This window comes from Caloenas nicobarica, chromosome 15 (assembly GCF_036013445.1).
Source record: "Caloenas nicobarica isolate bCalNic1 chromosome 15, bCalNic1.hap1, whole genome shotgun sequence".
NCBI classification, from domain to species: Eukaryota; Metazoa; Chordata; class Aves; order Columbiformes; family Columbidae; genus Caloenas; species Caloenas nicobarica.
The window spans coordinates 3,029,408-3,052,989 of NC_088259.1; the positions used below are offsets into that span (position 1 = coordinate 3,029,408).

At 53.8% G+C, this 23,582-nt stretch overlaps 2 protein-coding genes across 6 annotated transcripts in view; both read left to right on the plus strand.

Moving 5' to 3' along the window:
• CPNE1 (copine 1) overlaps positions 1–3,661 on the plus strand; it is a 43,301-nt gene extending 39,640 nt beyond the window's left edge. For 3 of the 5 annotated variants that reach the window (XM_065645471.1, XM_065645472.1, XM_065645474.1), the window contains exons 15-16: positions 1,538–1,774; positions 2,512–3,661. In XM_065645471.1, the coding sequence (XP_065501543.1) occupies positions 1,538–1,774; positions 2,512–2,628 (354 nt within the window). In that variant the 3' untranslated portion in view covers positions 2,629–3,661. The remainder of the gene's footprint in view (positions 1–1,537; positions 1,775–2,511) is intronic. The other 2 variants (XR_010607033.1, XR_010607034.1) reach the window with 2 other exon arrangements.
• Positions 3,662–7,715: 4,054 nt separating this feature from the next.
• Positions 7,716–23,582, plus strand: part of LOC135994681 (fer-1-like protein 4) — a 40,430-nt gene continuing 24,563 nt past the window's right edge. Inside the window, exons 1-19 of the mRNA XM_065645444.1 lie at positions 7,716–7,794; positions 7,899–7,954; positions 9,167–9,255; positions 11,344–11,443; positions 13,692–13,783; positions 14,374–14,415; positions 14,519–14,686; positions 14,972–15,032; positions 16,338–16,469; positions 16,632–16,694; positions 17,673–17,757; positions 18,012–18,171; positions 18,382–18,565; positions 19,326–19,512; positions 19,673–20,037; positions 20,650–20,758; positions 21,371–21,569; positions 22,301–22,421; positions 23,020–23,120. Coding sequence (XP_065501516.1) covers positions 7,716–7,794; positions 7,899–7,954; positions 9,167–9,255; positions 11,344–11,443; positions 13,692–13,783; positions 14,374–14,415; positions 14,519–14,686; positions 14,972–15,032; positions 16,338–16,469; positions 16,632–16,694; positions 17,673–17,757; positions 18,012–18,171; positions 18,382–18,565; positions 19,326–19,512; positions 19,673–20,037; positions 20,650–20,758; positions 21,371–21,569; positions 22,301–22,421; positions 23,020–23,120 — 2,393 coding nt within the window. The remainder of the gene's footprint in view (positions 7,795–7,898; positions 7,955–9,166; positions 9,256–11,343; positions 11,444–13,691; positions 13,784–14,373; positions 14,416–14,518; positions 14,687–14,971; positions 15,033–16,337; positions 16,470–16,631; positions 16,695–17,672; positions 17,758–18,011; positions 18,172–18,381; positions 18,566–19,325; positions 19,513–19,672; positions 20,038–20,649; positions 20,759–21,370; positions 21,570–22,300; positions 22,422–23,019; positions 23,121–23,582) is intronic.

Below are 23,582 nucleotides of genomic sequence, written 5' to 3' on the forward strand. Positions count from 1 at the left end.
CCAGCCGCTCTTGCCCGAGCCTGGAGCGTTCATGGGGTTGTTGTGACCCAAGTGCAGGACCTGGCACTTGCCTTTGTTGAACCTCAGACAATTGGCCTCAGCCCAATGATCCAGCTGGTCCAGATCCCTCTGCATGGCCTTCCCACCCTCCAGCACATCAACACTCCCACCCAATTTAGTGTCACCTGCAAACTTACTGAGGGTGCACTCGATCCCCTCATCCAGATCATTGATGAAGAGATTAAACAGAACTGGCTCCAGTACTGAGCCCTGGGGACACCACTCGTGACCGGCCAACAGCTGGATTTGGCTGCGTTCACCACAACTCCATGTGCTGATTGTGTTGCAGCGCGTCCCCGCTGCCCTGCGTTGTGCTGCGTGTCTCATTGCTCTGCTTGCGTGGCCATGGCTGCTTTAAAAATCGGCTCCATTTCTTAAAACTTCAGTCCTTTTGTGTAGGGATGAAGGACTCATGTTTTCTGAAAGATTTAACCGATTCCATTTCGACAGACCAGTCAGGAGGAATTTTTCTGTACTGATACTTGCTTGTGGTCCAGCTGCATCGGTATTTTTGGTTCTACTTATGTTTGTGTGTATGTTCAATACACTTCCCACGCTGAGAGGTGCTTGGTCTGGGGAGAACCATTTCTTACATTTCTGAAGGTGTTTTTTACCTTTCCCAAGACTTGAGGGAATCTTCTTATTTCTCTTTATATGTTAAATATCTCTACTTTTTCTTACAGATGAAAAACTATTTTAATAAAGAATCTGTCAGTAATGGGGTACAACAGTAATAACACTTGTGTTAACTGGATTCTGAAATTGAGAATTCGGTTTTATTTTCATTTTGTGTCTCATTTTTAATTTTAATTTCAAGTCTGTAGATAGCTGCTATAAATCGGTGGTTGCTCGTTTCAGAACCAGGTACTAAACCTTAGCCTCTGGAAAAGGAACAGAATTTTAAAGACTTTACCATGCTACTGTGTTGGTTTGAGGTATTTTTTCTTTCTTGAAAAGCTCCCATATTCTTCCTCTCTTGTTATTCTAGAGTGTCTTCGTATTAGAACATTTGTCACTTCTATCTTTCAAGATTTCTAATACTTAAAATTTAAATTATTGGTAACCAAAAAAGAAGGCTCTTTGAGTTGCACTCCAGGGATATTAAATATTAAACTTTAGCCTTTTAAGATGTCAGTGAGTAAAGCAGCATCCATCAGTGAATTTTATGTGCAGCTTTGTTTGATGTAGTGTTTTGGTACTTTGCTCATCTCTAGTGCTTTCTGCCAATTGTAATTATTCTTTATAAATTGAATTTAAGCCCCTGTCTTTTTTACTAGTACAGAGGAAACCTGAACCGAAAAGTGTTACACGTATGAAAAAGTGGGAATAAACATAAGTTTCTTTAGTGTTTTGGTTTTGTCTTATCTGCAGCATCATCTGATTTCTTTCTTAGAGTAACAAAATTGCTCCATCTGCCTTTGGTTATGTGAGCTTTGCTGTTGAACTCCCTAACTGGGTGTTTTCTAATGTTTTTCAGCAATATTTTATCTTGCTGATCATCACAGATGGAGAGATCACCGATCTGGACCAAACCAGGCAAGCGATTGTTAACGCCTCTAAGCTGCCCATGTCCATCATCATTGTTGGAGTTGGTGAAGCTGATTTCAAAGCGATGGAGTTCCTGGACGGAGACAACGGTGTGCTGAGGTCCCCGGCAGGAGAGCCAGCTGCACGAGACATTGTCCAGTTCGTGCCTTTCCGACAGTTCAAAAATGTAAGTTGTCTTTAACTTGAGAGGGGTCCTGGTGCCAATATATATGCAGTTATTACGTCTAAAAAAATGAGCACGGCAAGGCAGGCTCAAAGTGCTGTCCAAGCTGCTTGTCCCCAGAGAGAGCTGAGGTGTTTGCTTTTGTGTTCGAAGCCGTGTGCCTTGTCACAGCTTCTCTTACAGAGCTCGCCTTGTGTTATTGATTTAGTGTACTGTCTCATGGCTGTTGCAGAGTTAAAGGAGATGTTTCCTGGATGCAAACATTTAGGCAAGGACCTGAGATCATATTGTCAGTCTGATGTTGAGTCCCATGAGTGGTTTCAGCTGAGCTAAGTCTTCCCTGCTGTTGAAAGCAGTGCTGTCGTTGCCCTGCTCCTCCTGACTTCCACTGTTGCCACAAGCATCCATGCACATTGCACAGTGAATTGGGTCAATGAGTGGAGTTAAATGAAAAAGAGAAATTGCTTGTGGCTGGAGCAGTTTCCAACCCAGACCAGGGCCATATAGAGGCTGTGTGAGCCTGGGCTTTAGGTGGGAGCAGTGCAGGGGTGGGAGGAAGTGATTTTCAGCAGCAGCGCTCACTGAGCCTGACGGAAAGTGCTCCTAAAACTGTAGCAAGGAACTCTTGAAACAGGGCAAGCAGGGGACCGCACTCTGGATTCTGCAAGGGAGTTTGTCACTGGGCTGATAAACCCTTTCTCTGCAGGATTTCTGATTTATTCTCCCCGTTCTCCTTGCAGGCTCCTCGGGAGGCTCTTTCCCAGATGGTTCTGGCTGAAGTGCCCAAGCAGCTGGTGTCATACTACAAGTGGCAGGGATGGGCACCGGTGAAACCGCCAGAAATGAAGAAGATGTAGACCGCAGCCTGCCCCTGGTCACCTGTATTGCTGGGACGAAGGGAGCTGGCTGTGCCCACACTCTCCTTGCACACTTGGAGTGCTCAGCGCCTCGAGATTGTACCAGTCACACTAACTCACTTACCTGCTTGTGCTCTATATCTCTGATCTGTCGTGTTCCTTATTGGAAGAACTGTAAATACAGAAAAAACACAACTGCTGGCAGCTTTTGTCACAGAAAACCTTGTTGGGTTTCCACCGTGCACTGGTGACACATCACACCACGCATCACTGCTTGACGCGGCCCGTCCGTGCTGGGTGTCGGGGTGAGCACGAGCGCCGAGCTGCTCCCGCCTGAGTTTGGTAGAAGCAGCATTGCAGTCACGTTTTCTGTAATTATGCTTACCATGTCTTCCTCCATAGGTGTTTCTTCTTCTGTCCAGCTGCCTTGGAAATGGGGACCCTTCTGTACTGGTTGGTATGAAAGTCTGGTGGTTGGATGCCTGAGGTAGTTCCTGTTGTGCCTTCATAAAGTGCCAATATATTTTTATACGTAGAGGTTTATTTTTAAATTTCAGTGACCGTTCTGTGCAATCTTTTTTTTCATCACATTATCAAAAATTGCTTCTGTGATGGCCTCTTGCTTGGAGCCACTGTTACAATTTAAGAACACTGCACTTTGCTTATTATTGGTGGGATTAATGAAGATTAGCCATTAATTAATAAGGGGGGTGGGATTAATGAGTCACATTAACGTGACTTTCAAAATCCAGCAACTGGAAACATTCAAATAAAGATGCTCTCAGTGATTTCTTTGCATCACAGAAGTTACAAACTGAAGAAGTAACTATCTGTGGAACTCCAAAGAGGTGCTTCCCTGTCCTCGGAAGCGTGAGGTGTGTGTTACATGGCCTGGGGACTGTAGAACGTAAGAGCAAAGCACATATCATTTTGAGAGATGAGAGTTGATGGTTCACTTCAAAATAGAGATTAAGGAACTTGGGCATGTCATTGCACTACAAGTGGTCATCACTTTCAGTTTCATAAATAAATAATCTGCTTTTACTTAACATGTCTGGACTCTTATTTCCTGTCTGAGTTTTTCCTTTGGTTTTCCAGCCATGTAGATGGTTTATAGAAATAGAGGTTTATAGAAAGTCTTTGATATAGTGCTGGCCTGAGTTAGCGTGGGCTGAGTGTGATCGGCTGCAAAAGCACAGCAAGTTGTCTGTCATTAGTTTTGTCACCTGTTAGTCTATAAAGACTGCTGAATGTGTATCCTGCAGTAAGACAAGCTGTTTATTTCCTGTGAAATTATGAAATAACTTGTCTGTTCTACCAGGTAAACCAGGAAATTGTGAGAGTAGGAGGGAGCCTGCCCTGATGATTCAGGCTATGAAAGTGGTAGATTACAAACCCGTGTGAAAGCAGAACCTGGGTTTGAATCCTCATCCTCAACTAGACTAGTTGTTCCAAATGGTACCTGCCACCAAACTGGCAAAGGCGAATGTGCGCTGGTTTTTTATTCACACCTAGTTTTGCCCACGCTGTGTTCTCCCAGCTCCGCAGGCAGCAGACAGCTTCCTCGAGAGAAAGCCAAACGGTCTCTCCTGAAATGCTCCAGCACCCAGCCTGCAGCTCCCAGTTTGCTTGCACTTAACTTAGATCTTGGAAGGAAACCAAGCAACCTCTCTTCCTGAGTGGCTGTCTAAACTGAGATGTGTTACAAGTGTGGAAGAGAGGGAGGAAAACTGCTAAGTGTTCTCTGAGAAACTGCACTGTGGTTGAGAGCGTCCTTTACTCGTGTGTTCAGCTTCTTACAACCTGTAGGCAGAGCTGTCCTTCCCTTCTATGTGTAGAAGCAAACCTAAGGTTGTTTTTTATGCATGTTTGTGTACCTTTTTAAAAATTTTTCTTTTTAACGAAGTGTTCTTTAAAGGGTATTTGCTGCAGCCGTTCTGAAGGCTCACCAATCCCTTGTTTGAACCAGGTACCGGTGGCAGTGTGTCGTGCTCTGCTTCGATGATTGGTTTCTTTGACAAGATGTCAGAAGCACATTGGGACTTTGCTTTGTTCCAGCCTTGAGGGCCAGAAGATGAGCTCTGAGACAGCAGACTGCACAGTAGGAAATCCATTTCACCTCTTTTTTTAAACTGCCAGTTCCACTCCAGGAAGAGAGTGAATCCTCCGTCTCTGCACTGACTGAGGAGTGGAGTCTGTTCTGCAGCCAGCCGAGGTGTCGCCAGGTGCTGGACCTACTGATGGCAGGAGAGACCTTCCCTGTGTTGGGGAGGAAGAGGCGGGTCTGAGGGAGATGCTGCTTACCCACAGGTAAGGGCCTGAAATGTGAACGAGCAAAGGGACACAAGTCCCGTGGTTGTCAGTGGAGCAGAACAAGAGCTGCATGGGTGTGGGCCCAGGTGAAAAGCCATGGGAGAGTCAAGCTTGGAAGCTGCTGAACCAGGACAGCAGAGTTTTGTCCATTTTCTCTCATTCTTGAGTCTCCTGGGGGCTCCTGGGTTTAGAGGCAGTGAAGGTGGCTGCTGGGCGTTTGTGAGAGGCTGGCAGGTGTGTCCTGCCTTGTGCTGCCTTGGGCGTAGCTGGAATGCACATTCACAGGATGCTTGTCGCTTGAGGTAGATAAGAGGTTGGGTTTGAGCTCAGGTTTTCTTCCTCTGGAGAATATGTTGGTCTGGGTCATTCTCGCTTTGTCGCCTCAGCAAGCACAGGGACACCCCAGAAGTCTCTTTATGTGGGCCTGGGTCGAGATTGTGCAAGCACCCTTGTACGTGCAGTCCCCAAAGGTATTTCAGCCTTGGCGCTCTGTATAAATCAAAAGCTATTGCATGTGGGAGCTCATCGGGGAGGGCTTCTCTTGCTTCTAGGACACCTGGCAATAGATACTGGTGATACTTGGTGCCAGACTATGTGGTGCTAGCCACCAGAGCTCCCTGCTCTATGGGAGGTAATGCTCCATCCTCCTTTGCCCAGCCACCTGCTTGGGCTCTAAAATGTTTGGTTCCCCCGGGGGCTGTTTCACCAAAACCAAGGCACTGTCTAGAGGTGACTGCAAGTGATGGCAGTGCTGCAGGTGTTTGAGGAAGCCACACAAACTCTGCTGAGAGATGATGGCTTTTGGTCAGTTTCGAGCAAATACCGGATCCACCCATCAGCAGCACACGCTGATGGTCTGAATGTCTCATTAAACAGCCTAAATCGCACCCTCCAGCCATGGCTGGGTGTGGGGTCAGAGCACTGAGTTTTCTGTGCTGCCCTGAACTGATCAGCTTGCTTATTTGGATTCACAAAAGTGGTGTCAAATCCTGCTGACCTGCTATATTCTGTTGCTACACTGTGAAGCGGCATCTTCCCCATTGCGGCTTGTTGCCACCGGTGCTGCTTCCCTGGTGCTCCAGGCAGCTCTTGTGAGAGGGAGATAAAGGGAGTAACTGCAGGGCTTGTTTGGAAGCAGCTGGTCATTGCAGAGGCGTGATTCACTCCTTGATGTTTGCAGAGCTGGATTAGCCACCCTGGCCTGCTGCAAGGTGCCCTGTACAGCGTGTGTGGATGCATGGATTTGGTGCTGGGCACTGAATATGACAGCCAGACCTCTGGGAGGAAGAAATGCTTCCAAATTCTGCTGAGCTCATGGTTGTATGATCACTTTAATCTGGTTTGAATCTGTGCTCCAGAAGGGCTCCAGCATCTCTTGCTTACCCGTCCTCATGCAGGTGAGATGAGCTGCCTCTGGCCAAGCCAGTCGGTGCAGCTGTGAGCACAGCTGGCCCCCAGCAGGATGAGCCCCGGGTCTCCCTCCTGCAGCCTCCCTGCTGTGCGGGGCCGGTGCCGGCACCCTGGGAGCAGCTGGAGCTCCTGCCCCACCGTCTGTGTGTTTCAGTGCTTGTCTCTGCCTGCAGAGAGCTGGCATGGGGGCTGCAGCCTCTGCCCCCACAAGCGCTCTGGAGTCCCACCTGCACCAGCTTAGCTCCTCTGTCCCCTGTGTGAGCCCCATCCCGTGCGGGGTGGGCGGGAGGTTGAGTGGGGGCTGCTGAGCACATGCCAGCTTCCTCCTGTCATGAGAGCCCAACCCTCCTAATCAGGTTGGCTTCCCTTCCCCACCCTCTCTCTGTTTGCTTTGGAGAGTTTTAGCCACGGAAGCCACAATTCTGTGCTGGAGAAACCGCAGGGTTGGGGTGGCTGCAAGCAGAGCTGGGCTCCTGTCCTCACTGCAGTGCTCAGGCCAGCATCCTCTGGCTTTGGAAGCCTGTTTCGCCTGGGGCAGCAGGCCTGCCCTGAAATGTGGCCCTGTGATGGCCTCTGCTGGGCGGCTTTCCCTTCTCCCTTGTGGGAAGACCGAGCACCCACTGCGGTGCTCCCCTGGGTGTCAGTGCTGCCCTAGGGCACAAGGGGACCGTGCCACCAGGGCTTGGCTCCTGTGAATCACAGAATCATTTTGGTTGGAAAAGACCCTCAAGCTCTTTGAGTCCAACCATTAATCCAACCCTGGCACGACCCACGTCCCTGAGAACCTCATGTCCGTCTGTCCAACCCCTCCAGGGACGGTGACTCCAGCACTGCCCTGGGCAGCCTGTTCCAATGCCCCACAGCCCTTTGGGGAAGAAATTGTTCCCCAGATCCAACCTCAACCTCCCCTGGCGCAACTTGAGGCCGTTTCCTCTGCTCCTGGCGCTTGTTCCTGGGGAGCAGAGCCCGACCCCCCCTGGCTCCAAGCTCCTTTCAGGCAGTTCAGAGATCAGAAGGTCTCCCCTCAGCTCCTGTTCTCCAGCTGAACCCCCAGCTCCCTCAGCCGCTCCCATCACACTTGTGCTCCAGCCCCTCACCAGCTCCGTTCCCTCCTCTCAACTCGCTCCAGCACCTCAAGGCCTTTCTTGGCGTGACAGGCCGGTCCCCCCCGCCGGACCCAGCCCGGTGCCCCGGGGCTGAGGAAGGCGGAGCAGCTGGGGCTGCTCCCCCCGTTTCCCCGTGTCCTTCGGCGGGGGCCGCGGGGCACCGGGGCGGGGAGCGGGCGGCCGAACCGGCCGGGCGAGTCGGGCTGAGTCAGGCGGGCGGAGCGGGGCCGAGCGGGCAGCGCTGCCGGCAGCGGCTCCATGGCGCTCAGCGTCGGCGTCCGCCGGCTCTGCCGCCTGCCGGGCCGCGGCGAGCGGCAGGTGCAGCTCAGCTTCCGAGGTGGGTCCCGGGCGGGATTCGGGGGGCCGGGCTCAGGCTCTGCCCTCCCGCGGCGGCCGGGCCGGGCCCCGCCGGCACCTCACGCCGTCCCTCTCCTTCCCAAGGCTTCACGCAGAAGACGAGGAAGATCCGCTGTGGCGCCGAGGCTGTGTTCGGGGAGGTGAGGGCAGATCGGGGCTCCTCTGCGGGTGTCGCCCGTGGGCACGGACGGGACACGGCAGCGGCCGGGTCGGTGGCCCGTGGGGTAGCGGCGGGGCAGGGCTGGGGCAGGAGGAAGCGTTCATCATGGCACTCATTTTCATCCTCACAGCCCTGCAGCCCGTAAAAGTCTGAATGTGCCAGGCTGGTGGCTGCGCCTGTCGCTCGTCTCCCACCTGGATGCCCCTGTTCAGCCCGGGGAAGGAGAGCAGGGCTGGGGGCGGGAGGGACCTTTCCCTCCTGCCAGCCGCAGGGCAGCCAGTCTGGGTGTCGGGTGAATCGCACCTCGGGGCGCAGCTTTGCCACGTGCCTGCGCCGGGTGGCTCCTTGCCCTGGGCCATCTCCTCAAGTACTTCTTGTACCTTTCTATAGAATCACAGAATCATTTTGGTTGGAAAAGACCCTCAAGATCATCGAGTCCAAGCATAACCTAGCTCTGGCACTAACCCCTGTCCCTGAGAACCTCATCTTTTAAACCTTTTTTTAAGCCTTTTAAACCCCTCCAGGGATGGTGACTCCAGCACTGCCCTGGGCAGCCTGTTCCAATGCCCGACAGCCCTCTGGGGAAGAAATTGTTCCCCAGATCCAACCTCAACCTCCCCTGGCGCAACTTGAGGCCGTTTCCTCTGGTCCTGGCGCTTGTTCCTGGGGAGCAGAGCCCGACCCCCCTGGCTCCAAGCTCCTTTCAGGCAGTTCAGAGATCAGAAGGTCTCCCCTCAGCTCCTGTTCTCCAGCTGAACCCCCAGCTCCCTCAGCCGCTCCCATCACCCTTGTGCTCCAGCCCCTCACCAGCTCCGTTCCCTTCTCTCAACTCGCTCCAGCACCTCAAGGGCTTTCTTGTTGTGAGGAACCTATGCCCCATCCCCACCCCACGACCTGCCAGATCAGGGACCTCAGCAGGAACAAACATCCTCCTCTTTCCAGTGCGATGATGCTCTGGCTCTTTAGCAGCCGACCTGCGGCTCTGTGCTGCTGGAAGGGCTCTCAACCCCTCCCCGTCCATCCTCCATTCTCAGCTGCAGGGTCTGCCCTGGCCAGCAGGAAAGTAACTTCCCACCACAGCAGCTTTGTGTCACAGTCATTGGTTTGGTCACTTTGCAGAGGAAACAACCAGGCACCAAACATGGGAAAGTGGCTGGGAATGACTTGTCATCTGTTCCTGCTCTGTTTGTAGTTCTTTCGCTGGCCTCACTACGGGAAGCTCGTCATGGGAGAGATGCTGTCCATTAAGGTTTACAACTGCAGCAAGGTCTTCAGTAACAGGTAGGTCCTGTGGTTGCTGGAGTGACCAGCAGAGGTGGGGGAAGAGACATAATTGGCCTCAGATTTTCTACTGGTAGTAGAAATTTTTAATTGGAAATCTGAAGGGAGGAAGATGAGCAAGATACAAGTCATAGAAGAGGGATGGAGCTGGTTGGTCTGGTGGGGTGGCAGTGCTGTATAAAGTTAAATAAGGAGAATGATTTAGTTGTGCCAACAGTAACAAAGACTACCTAAGGATCCAGATCAGACTCCCAGGTGGGACGAAGCTAAAATAGGACCCTAAAAAATAGAGTTTCAAGTGTAGGACTTTCAGCAGAGTGTGGCCCTGCTCTTGCCCTGTATATCCACCCCGTAGCTGGTGACCATGACCATGCCGCACCCAAATTCAACATGCCTATCAGTAGGGAAAAGCCCCAAGCCCGTGGTAGTATGGTTTAACCTTTGAAAAAGACAGCAATTTAGATGTAAAGGATCAGCCAGAATTTAAAGTGCTCCTTGGTGGCACAGACACAATACTCTGGGCTCAGTGGCGGTTCCAGCAGTCATAAAACGCTTCAGAGAAAGCCAAGAGTAGAGGTGACAGATTGAGCAGAAGTGGTGGAGCAAGCAAGGGAGCAGAGGCCCGTCCTTCCAGGGCATATGAAACATGAGGATGCGGGGAAGGGTGCCAGCCCTGATAAGCAAAATGTAAGAACTGAAGGAAAATCGACAGGAACAACCTTCTAGAGGCAGCTAATAATACAAACCTTTTAAAAGCCATCACAAGCGTGTCAGAAAGGGTGTGGAGGAAACAGACGAGTACAGCACATGTGAGGCACTTAAAGATAAAGCTAGAGCAGAAAATACGGCTGCATTTTGTGTCACTGTTGACTGGATGGTTTCCTTATGGGAGCTGGATCGGAAGAATTGTGGCTGACTGAAATGTCAGTAGAAACAGCTATAGGACAAATAGATAAAATAAACAACAAATCACCAGAACCTGATGGTGCTGAGCAAAGAAGTCCAATGGGAAATGGTTGGACTGGCACTGGCAGCATCTGCCCACACACCGCCACCGCTGGGGAGCAGAGCGATGGCAGGTGACAGACGTGACAGCTTAAAAGCAGTTGGTCAGTGCACTGGGATGATCAAAAATAGATAGAAAGCGAATGTGGAAGGACAGAAGGGAAAAATGTCTTATGCTGGTGTATCAATCTGTGGTCCCTGGACTGCTGCATGTGCAGCCTCTCTGTGGCAGAGCTGGAAAAGCTGGAGAGGAGGGGGGTGAGCGGGGGGGCTCCTTCCTTCGGGCGGGAGATTCTGCGTCACCGAGAAGAGGGAGGTGAGAGGGGATACGAGAGATCAGCAGCTCGCAGCTGAAATGGAGGTGACTGGGGAATGGTTCCTCCTGTCTCGGTCCCGGCGGGCAGGAAAAGGCTCCGGTGGAGGTTTCCAGCAGGAAGCTCTGCTTCACGTGGGGCTCAGCTCGGCTGCCGCAGAGCTGCCACGGGGGATTGGACAACGTCCACACAGGCTCCAGACAGCAGTAACACAAGGTGGGGTCAGGAGCGGCTGAATGCGACCCCGCATGCGTTACTGCCGCTTGCAGGGAGCCAGCTGACCCTTCCCCCAGGAGAAGCCCCTTTGGAGTAGGTAAATTTTGGCCTGACTTGCTGCAGACATCCCCGCAGCCATGGCGCTGTGTCCTATTTCTATACTTCCTTGTGTGGAACCTCTGCGGCCCAGTTTTGTCTGGGAAGAGTCACCCCAGCTGTGCCGGGTGGCCAAGCACAGGGTGGCTTCCACAAACCCCTGCTCTGCCAAAGGGGAGAGCTCCCTCGTGCTCAGCGGGGCTGGATCTGCACGAGCCTTTGGCCATGGATGGCAGCTCGGCTGCAAGCAGCTGCCTGAGCATGGCTGGGGTGGAGGCACAACCTGCTGTGGGTCAGCAGGTCTCGGGTATTTCGCTATGGAAAGTGCTGCATTTTGCTGCCTCCACTGTGGCTCAGAGGGGCTGTGAGCAGGCGAGCGGGGATCCTGGTGCTCCCTTCCCCAGGGTGTGGGATGATGCTATGTGCGGTATTGCTGCAGTCTCTGGTTTTGTTCCAGGCTTCTCGGTACCCTTGTCCTCAGCCTTCAGCATCTGATGACGTCTGGGAGGCTGATCCTCCGGGAGGCCCTTGTTGACAGGAACCACAGAGTCACCGGTGTGAGTCTCCCGTGGGTGGCCTGGCCATCAGTGATCAGGAAAGCTTCGTGGGAAAGCTTGTGTGGTGTTTCCCAGGTGGATTTGGGGCTGAGGGAGGGTCCAAGGTGCTGCTTCGAGTCTGGAAGGGCTGTGGTGCGCAGGGGTGCAGCCGCTTCACAGCCATCAAGTGGTTCTGGGAACATCCAGAAGTGCGTGGGGTGGGCTGGGGGCCCTGGAGACCTGCAGAGGGCCTGGATGAGCAGAGGGGGCTTAGCAAAACCTCCCCAGGTCTGGGTGATGGATGCGGGAGGTGGTAGAGGTGGTGTTCCATCTACGTCCTGCAGCACGCAGTGCGTGGGCAGGGGCTGCTGCAGGGTGTGAAGAAGAGGGGAGGAGACAGGGTGAGGCTGAAGGTGGCAGGGTGCCTTGGGACCCCCGGTGGGCTTTTGGGTTAAGCGCCAGTGCTAACTGGATGGCTTAATGATGGTCCGGGGCAGCGTGAGCGGCTCTGGAGCCAGCCTGCCCTTCTGCTCTGCACCGAGGGTCCCGCTCCCCTCCTGCCTGGCGCCAGGGCTCACTGGGCCCTTTGTGCTGGTGGAAAATGAACATGACCCAAAAATGAATGGTTTCCTGCTCACTGGGCCTGCAGGCACAGTTCAGCAAGTGCTGGACAGCCAGGGCTCAGCGCCAGGGCTGCAGGCAGGGCCAGGAGGAGGAGAGGTGGAGGCAGACAGCGCTGCGATGTGCTGCACCCGTTTGCCGTTCCCATGGGTGATCTGACTCACTGCCGGGCTGGAACGTGGGGCGCAGCTCTGTGGCCACCAGACCACAAGCCCAAGTGGCACAGGCACGGCTTTCCCACATTGCTGAATTGTCTGGATCAGGGAGTGGGTCCAGGTGAAAAGTGAGCATTTCCAGGATGATTTTTAGCTTGATGCAGCTCACTGTGTAAACGTTTGTGCCAGTAAAAGGACAGGGACTAGACCGACCCTTCGGCAGCACTCTGTGCTGATGATGGTTTGAGGGGACAGAGCTGGGGGCACTTATACCGCTGGGAGGTCAGAGCTGCTCTGACCAGCCCTTTGGCCCTGGCTGCCCCTTCCCTGTACCAACAGCAGCACTCGTGCTGACGAGCTGCTCCAATCAAAACCCAACCCTATTCGGTTTTGCCAGGTCAATTTTTGATTATGCAGCCCTGGCCACACAAGGGCTGTGGGGGACAGAAATAGGGCAGGCAAGGTTGGCGCCCATTCAAGAGCAGCCGGAGCCTCTCTCAGCTGGTAAGAGACACTTCCCCAGGGGAGGGGGGCTGTTTCAACCACTGCTCCTTTAGCGAAGTGGGGACAAAGCCCTTCCTGCTATTCCAAGCCCTGTTCTTCTCTGGCACTTGAGTTATTTGCACCCCTTTTTTCTCCTGGTGGTTTGAAGGGCTCTTTTCAGAACCGTAGCTATTTACTCAGCTATATGTCAGGTTTCTGCATCCATCCAGCCTTTCCTGCTGCCTTTCCTGGCCACTGTGCTACTGTTTTCTTGGGCTGTATTTCTCCACCCAGAAACATGTGTTTTCCAGGGACTGAGCTATGAACCCAGCTTGTACATCCCCTTCAGCCTCCTCAGAAGTGACCTCCTCCCTCGCTGCAATTGTGGCCTCCACTGGGAAATTCATGTGCCTTTGTGTTGGCTTCAGATCAGGCTGCTCACCCACAGAACAAGTGTTCTCAGTCCCGTGCTGGCTGTGCCGATACCCAATGTGCTCCATATTTCTCTGGCCGTCCACCTTCATCACTGACGCTAAGTCGATGTCTCTTGTGACACAGACTCTGGGTGTGCTTATGGCTTCTGTGGTGTTTTAGCCCAAGTTCTCATGTTGGGGGATGCTCTGCCAGCTGCCTCCTGCCTCCCACGGAGACACTGCTCCAAACCCCTGCTCTGCTGTAGGGCTGTGCCCACTTCCCTTGCCAAATGTGCCCCCAGATGGCTCTCAGGGGCCTCTCTGGGGTATATTTTACATTTGGAAACTTGAGCCAGCTTTTATTCAGTGAATCCTGGAGTTTGGGAAGCTGTAGGGGTGGGAGTTTAGTTAACTCTAGCTTGTTGAAAGAGGCAGACAAGGAGAGTCTGGTATAAATAGGCTCCTTGTGGGGTTGTGACCCCCTTCCTTCCCCTTCTTTCAACCAGCATCTCAGTTCTTTTTTTCTTCCACGTTCCCCTTCTCTGCAGTTGTTTTGTGGCTGCTGAACTCTCAGGCAGTTTCGTTTTCTGTTTGTAGATCTACATTGAGTTGGACTTACGCTACCAGCCTCCAGATGGCTCAGCTGGGACGTGGGTTGAAGAGGACTTCGTCTATCAGATGAGAGACAGGTACTGAAATCCTGGGAGGAGCAAATTTCCTGGCAGCTCGTCCAGCTGCCTTTGCCAAGGGCAGCCTTTGGGCTGCAATCCAGCCGCATTCACTCTCCACCTCTCGCCAAGCTGGCACATCTCTGCTCTACAGCAGCAATAAGTGAGCAAGGGCTCTCGGAAAGAAAATACCTTGTCTTCACAAAGAACCTGTCACTGCAACAATCCACTGCACCCTGGAAGTCCTTTGGGACTCGAGTGCATTTCCACAGCCTCCTGGCTGGCGGGAGCGAGGCACTGCGGCTGCAAAGTTGCAGAGAGCGCGGCTTTGGACTGCAGCAAGCCCAGGCACCCTGCAGATGGGTGATGCCCAGAGCCAGGGCAGATGCGGGTGTCTGGGCGGACAGGGTGACAGGCAGCAGGGTCTGGGGAGTGTCACTTGTGGAGTGCCACAGGCACGGGGCGGACAGTGGAAAAGCATTGCTAAGGAGGATGCTCATGTCCCTGCCAAGAGGCAAGCAGGAGCACGGCTGTGGCTCTGGTACTAAAACGCCTCAGCGAACAGCCACAACACACTGTTTTTTTCAGCAAAGCATCTCTTTTTCTTACAGTTCTGAGTTAATCATCTGCAACCCTGGATTTGAGGAGCTGGAGTAAGTAGCCGTAGTTGAGTCCATCAGCTCAACCTCCCGGGTGGAGGGGAGCGCACAGCCAGCTCATCAGGGCTGACAGTGCGGGATGTGATGGGGTTTGCAGGGTAGCGGAGGAGCCGAGAGCGAGAGACCTGGAGAGGAGGGCTGCTGCGCTGGGCAGGAAGCTGGCGAAAGGCCTGGAAACTGATGAGGAAGAGGAAGAGGAGGCAGAAGATTTCTATGATGTGTCTGAGATGGAGGTCTCAGGCATTGTCTTCAGCCCTGTGAAGAGGTATCCATGGTGTGCTCTTGTCTTTTGCTCCCGTTTGAGCCCTGGGGTGGAAAGTGCCAGCTCATGGGGTGATTTCTAGTGCAATCCTGCTTCTCTTTGCATTCTGCTTCTGCAAAATGTCAGAAACCTTTGATCCCCAATGGCCCCAAACAGGGACTCTTGGGGATTTGCTCATTCCCAGGACAAGGGACCATTATTTGCCAGGGTTTCTGTTGCTTCCCTTGGTGGGGGCTCAGGTCCACATACATGAACAGACCTGCTCACCTGTGTTGTTTTTCTTTGCAGCCGCTCCAGACTTTGCTCCGCACGGGACCTCTTTGCCACCCCAGCCCCACAGAGTTTCCAGGTACTGCAACGTTGGGCATGCGTCCCTGCAGCTGCCTCTGGCCACGCAGCCAGTCCCTCACTGTGGGCCTGGGCTTCTCCAGTTGCCACATATGCTGGCGAGGCCTCTAGCACGAAGACGCCCTCTTGCTTTGTGCGGCTTCCCTGGGCAAGGCATGAGACTCCCTGAACGGACTGCGTCCATGACTGCTGGCTCCAGCATTGCCAGCCCAGAGCAGAAGTTCTTTTTGGGCCGTGTAGTTGGCTACGGATGTACAGTCTCCTGTACAGCCACGTGTGCCACAGCAGAACACTGCCTGAGCAGAGCGTTGGAGAAACCCAGGCAGGGCTGGTGTCTGCCAGGTTGCCCAGGGCCTTGCGTGGTCCCCCAGGGACCTCTGTGGGACTTGGCTGGGAGTGGGGGCTGCTGCAGGGATTTCTTGGAGATGCCAGGAGGCTGGTGTGAAGCTGTGGCTCTGGCTGATGCTCCGCCATCAGGTTTATGCGAAACCACTGTGGAGTTTGGAAATGGAGTTCAGTGCTATCTTTTGCCCTGCAGATTTCAGAGCAGGTCTCTCAGCCTGGCTGTGGATTTAAATCCACCCTGGTTCTAAGTAAATGTGGACTCAAGTTTGGGTCTCCTGCTTTTCAGGGCTGGGTCTTGTCTAACAAGCAGGAAGCTTTTGTGGGGGTGGAATTTCCTGCCATCCTTTCCTTGTAGCTATTATTCTTCACCTTAACAACTGCCTAATTGCTTGTTCAGGGAGCAAATGTGAGAACATTTCTCCCATGTCTTAGACCCATAACCAGTCACAGCAAATGAGACAACCACATTCCAGTCTTTGCAATGGTATGCGTCTCAGTAGGATTCAAAGAGAAGTATTGGCAGAAGATACAAAGGGCATCTTCTCCAAGATGCTCTGTAGACCTCACCATGCAGGAGTGGTGGGTTTGCGTCCCCTTGGGATCAGGAACTGAGTAATGACAGTGCGGCTGGGGAGGCTGCTCTTGTCAAAGGTGCTGGAGATTTAACACTTTATTTCCTTGCTTGTCTGAAAGAAATATCTCAAGGACCATTTTGGTTTGTCCTGGCCATAGCAGATTTCAGCAGCCATGCTCTTGCCTGCCCCATGTGTCCACCCCTGTGGTGAGAGGGCCCTTGCACATTTGCACACTGGTATTGCCGAAACAAGCTTGAAATGGGAGCTGAAAACAAGGACAGTGCTGATCTGAGGGGTTTCTCCCACAGATGGGACGTTTCCTGTCACAGATGACCTTTGAACGTCCCTTCCAACCCAAACTATTCTATGACTTATGATTTTATCAGGTTGGGATTAATATCATTGAAGCGCAGAAGCTGGTGGGGGTGAACATTAACCCCTTTGTGGTAGTCAAGGTTGGAGAGGAGAAGAGGCACACGGCGACACAGAAGTCAACAAACTGCCCCTTCTACAATGAAGTAGGTGACACGGACAGAGGCTCTGGCCTTGCCCTACCAATGTCCCAGGTGGCTGGGGCCATCCTTGCAGGGGATGCTTGGGATGCAGCTGCTCTCAGGCAGAGATGCTTGTGGGACTGTGTTGGGAGCCTGAGGCCCAGCTGTCTTGCTCTTCTCTTTCAGTATTTTCTCTTTGAATTCCATGAGCCAAGGGATATTTTATTCCACAGACTCATAGAGATCTCGGTAAGTGTGTCCTCCTCTTTATCCTTCGCTGGTAACTGGTACAGCTCGATGCTTCTGCGTGTGGATGCTGGGAGTGATGGGCACCAGCGCCAGCCAGGTTTTCCAGCCAGAGACCTCTGCCCACAGAGAGACCAAAGGACCTGTGCCCACAGTGGGGCAGAGACCCGGCCCTGCTCTGGGCCAGCGCTGGGCACTGCTGCCTTCCCACCTCCTCCACGTCAGGTTTTCTTTGCATTCAGTGACTGAAGTGAGGTTTCTGGGGCAGGTTCTTGCCTGTTGCCTTGCTGCCCTGCTGTTTTGGGGTGATTCCCTGCTGCCCCTTACCCTGGAGCCTCATCCTGCAGGTTGCAGAGGTGAATGACTGCTGTGAGGGGAGCTCAGCAGTGATACGTGCTTGCAGAAAAGCCCAGGCAGGCAGAGAGTAGTCTTCAAAAATCCCCTGGCCAACAGCACAGGGGCTTCTCCAAGACATGGGGCTTTTCTGCAGACCCAGCCAGCACCTTCAATGCCACACAATCTCCAGCGCTTTCCCTGTGAAAGGCTGCGTGTCTCCTCTGCTGGTGTGGTTTCAGCAAGCAAGGCTCAGGTTTTGGGAGAGACACCAGTCTGGTGGGGGTATGGCTCTGCCCTGCCCCAGCAGGACATGGACAAAGAATTCCCTGCAGGAAAGCAGGTCTGCCCTTGGTCTGTCCTAGGGGTTTGGCTTACCTGGGGCTGGCAGAAGACGCTGAACTGGTTGCATGTGTATTTGCCTTGGCCCAGGTTTCACTATGGGCTTTGTGGGAACGGTTGGGCAGGAATGGGTTTGTCCCAGGGCTGACTCAGATGCGTCAATGTGCACGAGGAGCTCTCAACTGCTGCCTGAGCTGTGCATTGGAATGGGCAGCTCTTGCACTCCCGTCCTCCTCAGGGATGTCTGTATGTGTCACCTGGCTGCCCACGTCTCTTGGTGCTCAGGGGGATTTGTGCTGTCTGCAGGTTTTTCACTCAAAGAAGATACCGTTCCTGGGAACGTGCATAGGAACGTTCAAGATGGATGTTGTGACGGTGTACAGCCAGCCAGGTATGACCGACTGCACTGCGTACCCGCTCCCTGACCTCGGCTTTGTCTGGAACGGCTGTTTCCTCGGTGCTCCGCTGGGTCTGGTGACGGCTCTGTCTATAAAGCATGTAGTTCACATGAGGACCAGAACTTCGCTTCTGCTCTGAGCTGAGGGCTGGTGTCACCTCCTGCACCTTCAGAGGCAGAGTCAGGGCAATCTTCGTGCAGATGTAGTTGGGATGTGAAACGGTAACAGGGAACTCCTTCCCTGTCAGATCACAGGTTTTTCCAGAAGTGGGCTGTTATCAGTGACCCCACGGATACCCGGGCAGGCGTGAAAGGCTTTGTGAAGTGCAACATCTCCGTCACCGCACGTGGGGACGTTGTGGGCTCCCTTCCCACCTCCTCCAGCAGCCGGGATGAGGACATTGAAAGGTAGGTGCAGTGCAGCCTTGCATGGCTCTGCGGTCATGTCTCTCTTCACACTACCTTTTTTGCCTCATGTTTCCCTCCTCTGAGGGGGAAAGTCCCAGGAAAAGAGACCTGTGGTGGGGCAGGATCCAAACCTCCTGCCAGTCAGGGCATTTCCCAGCATCATGTTTCCTGGATTCTAGAAGAGAGCCAGAATATGAATTTGTCTTTCAGGAACCTGCTGCTGCCTAAGAGAGTCCCTGCAGAGAGACCTTGGGCCAGGGTCTGCATCAAACTGTATCGTGCTGAGGGGCTGCCCAGCATGAGCGCGGGCATCATGGGTGGTTTCTCCAAGATCATAGGGGAGAAGAAAGTCTTTATCGACCCATACGTGCAGGTCTCGTTCTGCGGACAGCAGGTGAGTCTGCCGGGAGTCTGTGTGGGGCTGAGCTGATCCTCCCTTGGCATATGCTGGGCTGGTGCTGCCAGGAGCCTCCATGGGACACAGCAATCCCACCAGAGACAGGCTGGGACAGCCCAAGTCTTGCTGTGTTTGGCAGTGGCCTGAGCTGTGTGGCCATGGGTGCATGGTGTCTGGATGAGAAGGCTTTTATGGGATTTTTGTCTCTGCAGAGAGTGCCACAGGGACAGCCCCAGCCCTGAGCACAGCACTGGCTGAGCCACTGGCTGTGCAGGCAGAGATTTCATATCCCGAAACATAAGGAGACGGTCAAGTAAATCGTGGAGCAGAAGTCCTCTATGGCAAGCTAGACTCAGCCTGACACCCTTGGGAGAGTTTGCTGAGCTCATGGCCCTTTTCATTCACCCAAGGCCAGGATTTCTGGTCCTGCAATATCGATTAAGATGAGAATCAGTCCCTGGGCAGCCTGCTGGGCCTGGGGGTGCTCCCAGGGGACCCTGTGACACCTCTGGGTCTGGTGGTGCTGCCTGCCTGCTTCCAGTGTTTGCCTTGGCTGTGCCGGGCACAACCAGGGCCCACTGATGAAGCACAGAGAGCAGTTGCTGGGAGGGGGCAGGAGCAGGGATGCTGTGACCTCTGGAGCCTGCCCAGCACCGTCCGCAGGCGGGACAGGAGAATGTGCCGTTCCCAGAGAGGCTCTTGCCTTGCTCTGGCCGCTGGCTGGGACCGTGTGGCTTTCACACCTTCTTCTTCCCAGGGGGAAACCTCAGTGGAGACCAACACCACTGAGCCTGAATGGAACGAGCAGATCAGCTTCATCGAGATGTTCCCACCTCTGGCCAGGAAGATAAAAGTCCAGGTGCTGGATGATGCCAATGTTGGGGACGTGGCCATTGCTACACACTACATTGACCTGCAGCAGATCTCAGACCCTGGCAGGAATGGTGAGGCCTGGCCTGGCTGCCCGTGGCGTCCCTGTGTCGTGGTGGTCTCCTGTGGGTGCGAAGCAGAGTGCCCGAAGGACACGCACATCCCCGTGTCCTGGGCGAGGATCTCTGCAGCAGCAGCCTGTGGTGCAATTAGCCCCTGTCCCTCTCACCGCAGGCTTCAACCCCACGTTTGGCCCAGCCTGGGTGAACCTGTATGGCTCCCCGCAGAACTCGGTGCTGCGGGACATCCACAAGGACCTCAACGAGGGCATGGGTGAGGGGATCTTCTACCGCGGGCGCATCCTCATGGCCATTGTGGTGGAGATTTTCAGTAGCCCCAGCGTGGCTGAGAGGAAGCTTGGGGACAAGACAAAAGGTGCCCTGAGCAAACTGAAGCTGAAGAAGAAAAGTAAGAAATCCAAGGAGAAAGCCAAAGAACTGAGCCAGCTGCAGGGAGAGGAGGAGGCTGGGGGCTCTCAGGAGGCCGAGCAGCCCGGGGAGGTCACTGTGGAGGTGGAAGAGCTTCATCCACTCCCTGAGGTGAGTCCTGCCGTGCTGGTGTGGCTGACCCGCAGAGCTCAGGGGAAGGGGCGGTGGGATCACTTGCTGGTGTAACAGCGCTGGAGCAAACCAGCCTGCCCATTGCTGGGCCACCCAGGGCTCCCTGAGCCTCTGCAAGGGTGGAGGCCACACTCAGAGCCCCAAAACTGCCACCCACAGTAAGGCTGGAGCATCCCCACATGCGCTGCCTTCCTGGCGCTGGGAGGACTCTGACGTGGGTGTTATTCCCAGGACACAGCTGCCTCTCAGCATGTACCTTTTCTCTCCGGGAGCCAGGGGGCTGTTGGCTGGCTCCGAGTCTCCCCTTGGCCTGGGAAAGTCAGGCAAACGGAGCTGTGTTGATCCAGTAGCCATCCCTCAGCCTACAAACCTGCTCAGTGGCTTCACACAAGCATCAGCCAAAGCCACAGCTCTGCATCAAGCCCCTTGGATATCCATGAAAACTTGTCCCACATCTGGCAGCACAGTGGTGGTGGCCTCAGCAGCATCCCACTGATGTCCCTTGGGAGGGCTGGCAGGCAACCAGCCAGGCCCTGGTGCTCTCCAAATTTCTGCCGAGGGTCTTGGGCTGATTTCTGTCTCCTTGCTTAGAACGCGCTGGGGAGGAAGGAGGAATTCCTCCTCTTCGCTGCCTTCTTTGAAGCCACAATGATGGACTCTTCCCTCAGCTCCAAGCCTGTCAGCTTTGAAGTCTCCATAGGTGGGTATTCCCGTGGGCGTCATGTCCAGGAATGGTGGGAACAATGCGAATTTCCCTCTGACAGCCCAAGTCAGCACTGTGGCCCTAAGGTGCCAGCTCTTGCACAGCTTGTGCCACTGAAACAGGAGCTCAGGAAGGATGGAGGATGAAACCAGGGAGTGGTAAAGCACATGGCACTTTAATTACCTTAAAAGTCGGGATGCTCTCCTACAGGACTGGAGATTTGCAGCATTTGTCTGAACTGCCTGTTTGGGGAGAGTGGTTGAAGCTCTCCTGGGAAGTAGGGTGAGAAGGTGTAGACGGGTTTGGGGGCAGGAAAGCGTGATGCTGAGAAGTCTTCCTGAGTGACTGAGGCTGACCCCAGAGTAGGGGTATAGATGCCAGTTCGCAGGCATTGCTGGAGCTGGTGGGTCTTAAAGGCAGAACACAAGCACTTCCTTGCAATTGCCCGGCTCCCTCTCAGACCTCCTGGTTGTCCATGTGATGCTCTGATGTTTGGATGCCACTGAGCTGCTAATTCCAAAAGCAGTGCATGCCCATGTGCTTGTCTTGGCAGAATGATTGCATTCTGATTTTGCAAGGTAGCAAGCTTGTTTAATGCTTAACTTCAAGGAAACTATGGCAAAGCTGAAGAGGCTGTGACCAAAGTATGGGGAAAAGTAGAAAAGGGAGAAGTGAAAGAAGAAAAGCAGCCTTTGCTGGACCCTGGTTCAGACAGTGAGCTGGATGTTGAAGTCCTGGCCCCAGCTTCAGCAGCACTTAACAAGTCGGTGACAAAGAGCCAGAGACCAGAACCCATGGAGTATGACAGGTGAGTCTTTGTCCTTCTTTCCCACCTGCCCTGGCCCTGCCCACCTTCCCAGGTTGGTTATCCCAGATTTTATTAGAGGTCTGCTCAGCAATGTGGCTCCTGTGCAGGTGTTTCTGCTCTTTGCAGCCCTGCAGCTTGCCGTGGCCTGGCTGGCTGCCATTGCCCTTTAGCCCTACGGGCCCTACGTATCTGCTTGATGTATGCAGGTGGCCAAGGACAGATCCATGACAGATTTCCCTTTTCTGGTTAACAAGCAGCATCCTAAGCACTTAATTCCAGTGGGGAGGAAGGAGACGAGTACTCTGGCACATGCCGTCCTATGGTGGGCAGGCGAGACACAGACATGAGCTCTTCTGATGATACGTTTGCTCTGGCTCTGCCTGGTTTGTCCCACAGGCTTGGCAATGTCTTGGTGTTTGTGTCATGAGTCCTGTGCCTGCTACTACTCTGTCCCATAGCAGTGAGAAATGTCAGCAGCATCCCATGCTCCCATCAACCTCATTCGTCTGGGCATGTGCTGCTCCCTCTGCCAGAAACCCCGTGCACTGGTTTGGGGTGGTCCAGCAGCTTGCACTCATGTCCATGGTGCAGGGCCCAAACCAGGCGGTTCCCTGTGAGCAGGACAGAACCCAGACGCTGCTCCCTGTGCTGGGAGTGCAAGCGCTGCGTTGTGACATGGCACGTGCTTTCTGCAAACAGCAGCCGTGACCTCCTGTGCCTCCTGCCCTTAGGTCATACAGCTGCCTGCCCATGACACATGAGAAACCCTGCCTGTATGTGTGGAGCTACTGGGAGGATCACACCTGGAGACTCTGCATTTCCAACTGGATTGTCAAGCTGGCAGAGCGCCTGGTAGCATGTTTGGAGTGTCTGTCCACAGCACGGTCCCTCCTGGTTTGCTTTCCTTAAGGCACATGTGGTTGTTCTGTGAGATGTTTCCTTAAACATCCTCACACCTCCGTGCGAGTCCTTGTATCTCACAGGCTCAGTCCTACCTGCCCTTTAGACATGTAGGGTAGGGCAGGAGGGCAGAGCCACTGCCCGTGCTGTGCTGCAGTCCAGAGGTGGGAGTGACATGACATCTGTGACAAAAAGCTCCTCTCCTGCCAGTCCTGAGCTGCATGTGCTGCTGCAAGCAGACTTGCAGCTCGGGCTGTCATCAGGGGGGTGCCGCCTCTTCCTGGGACCTCGTCTTTCCCTTTTGGGCTTAGAAAGCTGAAAGTAGAGCTTGCCAGTGTGTTTCAGTGGCTGCTCAAGGACTGAGACACAAGGTGTTGTAACAACCAGTGTGAAGGTTGTCCCTGGCAGCACAGCACTGACCTGCAGCACTCTCACAATGCCCAGCTTCGCAGAAGGGCACAAGACATTTATGGCAAACACATCCTTGCAATGTTTCACTCTGACCCTGCAGCCAGGCACAAGGTCTCTCATTGTTGTGCTTTCCCCACAGGAGCAGGGGCTGGATGATGTGGAGAAGCTCATGAGAAGGCCAAAGGCTAAAGCAGAAGAGCGGCTCAGAGAGGTGCTGGAGGAATTTGTAGCTGGATGCAGGTTAGCATGTCCCTTATTTCCTAAGGTTTCTTGTTTTCAGGTTAGCAGGTTGTATCATGTCCTGCCCGGGCTGTGCACAGCCTGGTCTCTCGTCCTCTTGAGGTGGATGAGCGGAAGGAACCAGGACAACCTGGGGAACGAACCTTGTAGCTCCTCAGCCTCAGAGAGGAGACCCCAGTCCTGGGAAGCACAGGGGTCACAGACCGCAGCCTCGATGTTCCTGCACTCCTGAGTGTTTCCTAAATGTTGGGACATCTCCTTCACTCCCTTCAGTCACACAGACAAGAGACAGGTGTTTCAGTCACTGGGACTGCCTGGTGGGTCCGATACGCTCTTCAGTCCCCAGCCTTGTGATGGGTACAGTAGAGAGGGAGCCTCAGGCGCTGAGCAAACCCCAGTGTACCTTCTGAATCAAAGAGCTTGCAGAAGAGAAGACATTGCAGAGAGGGGGGTTTCCGATGC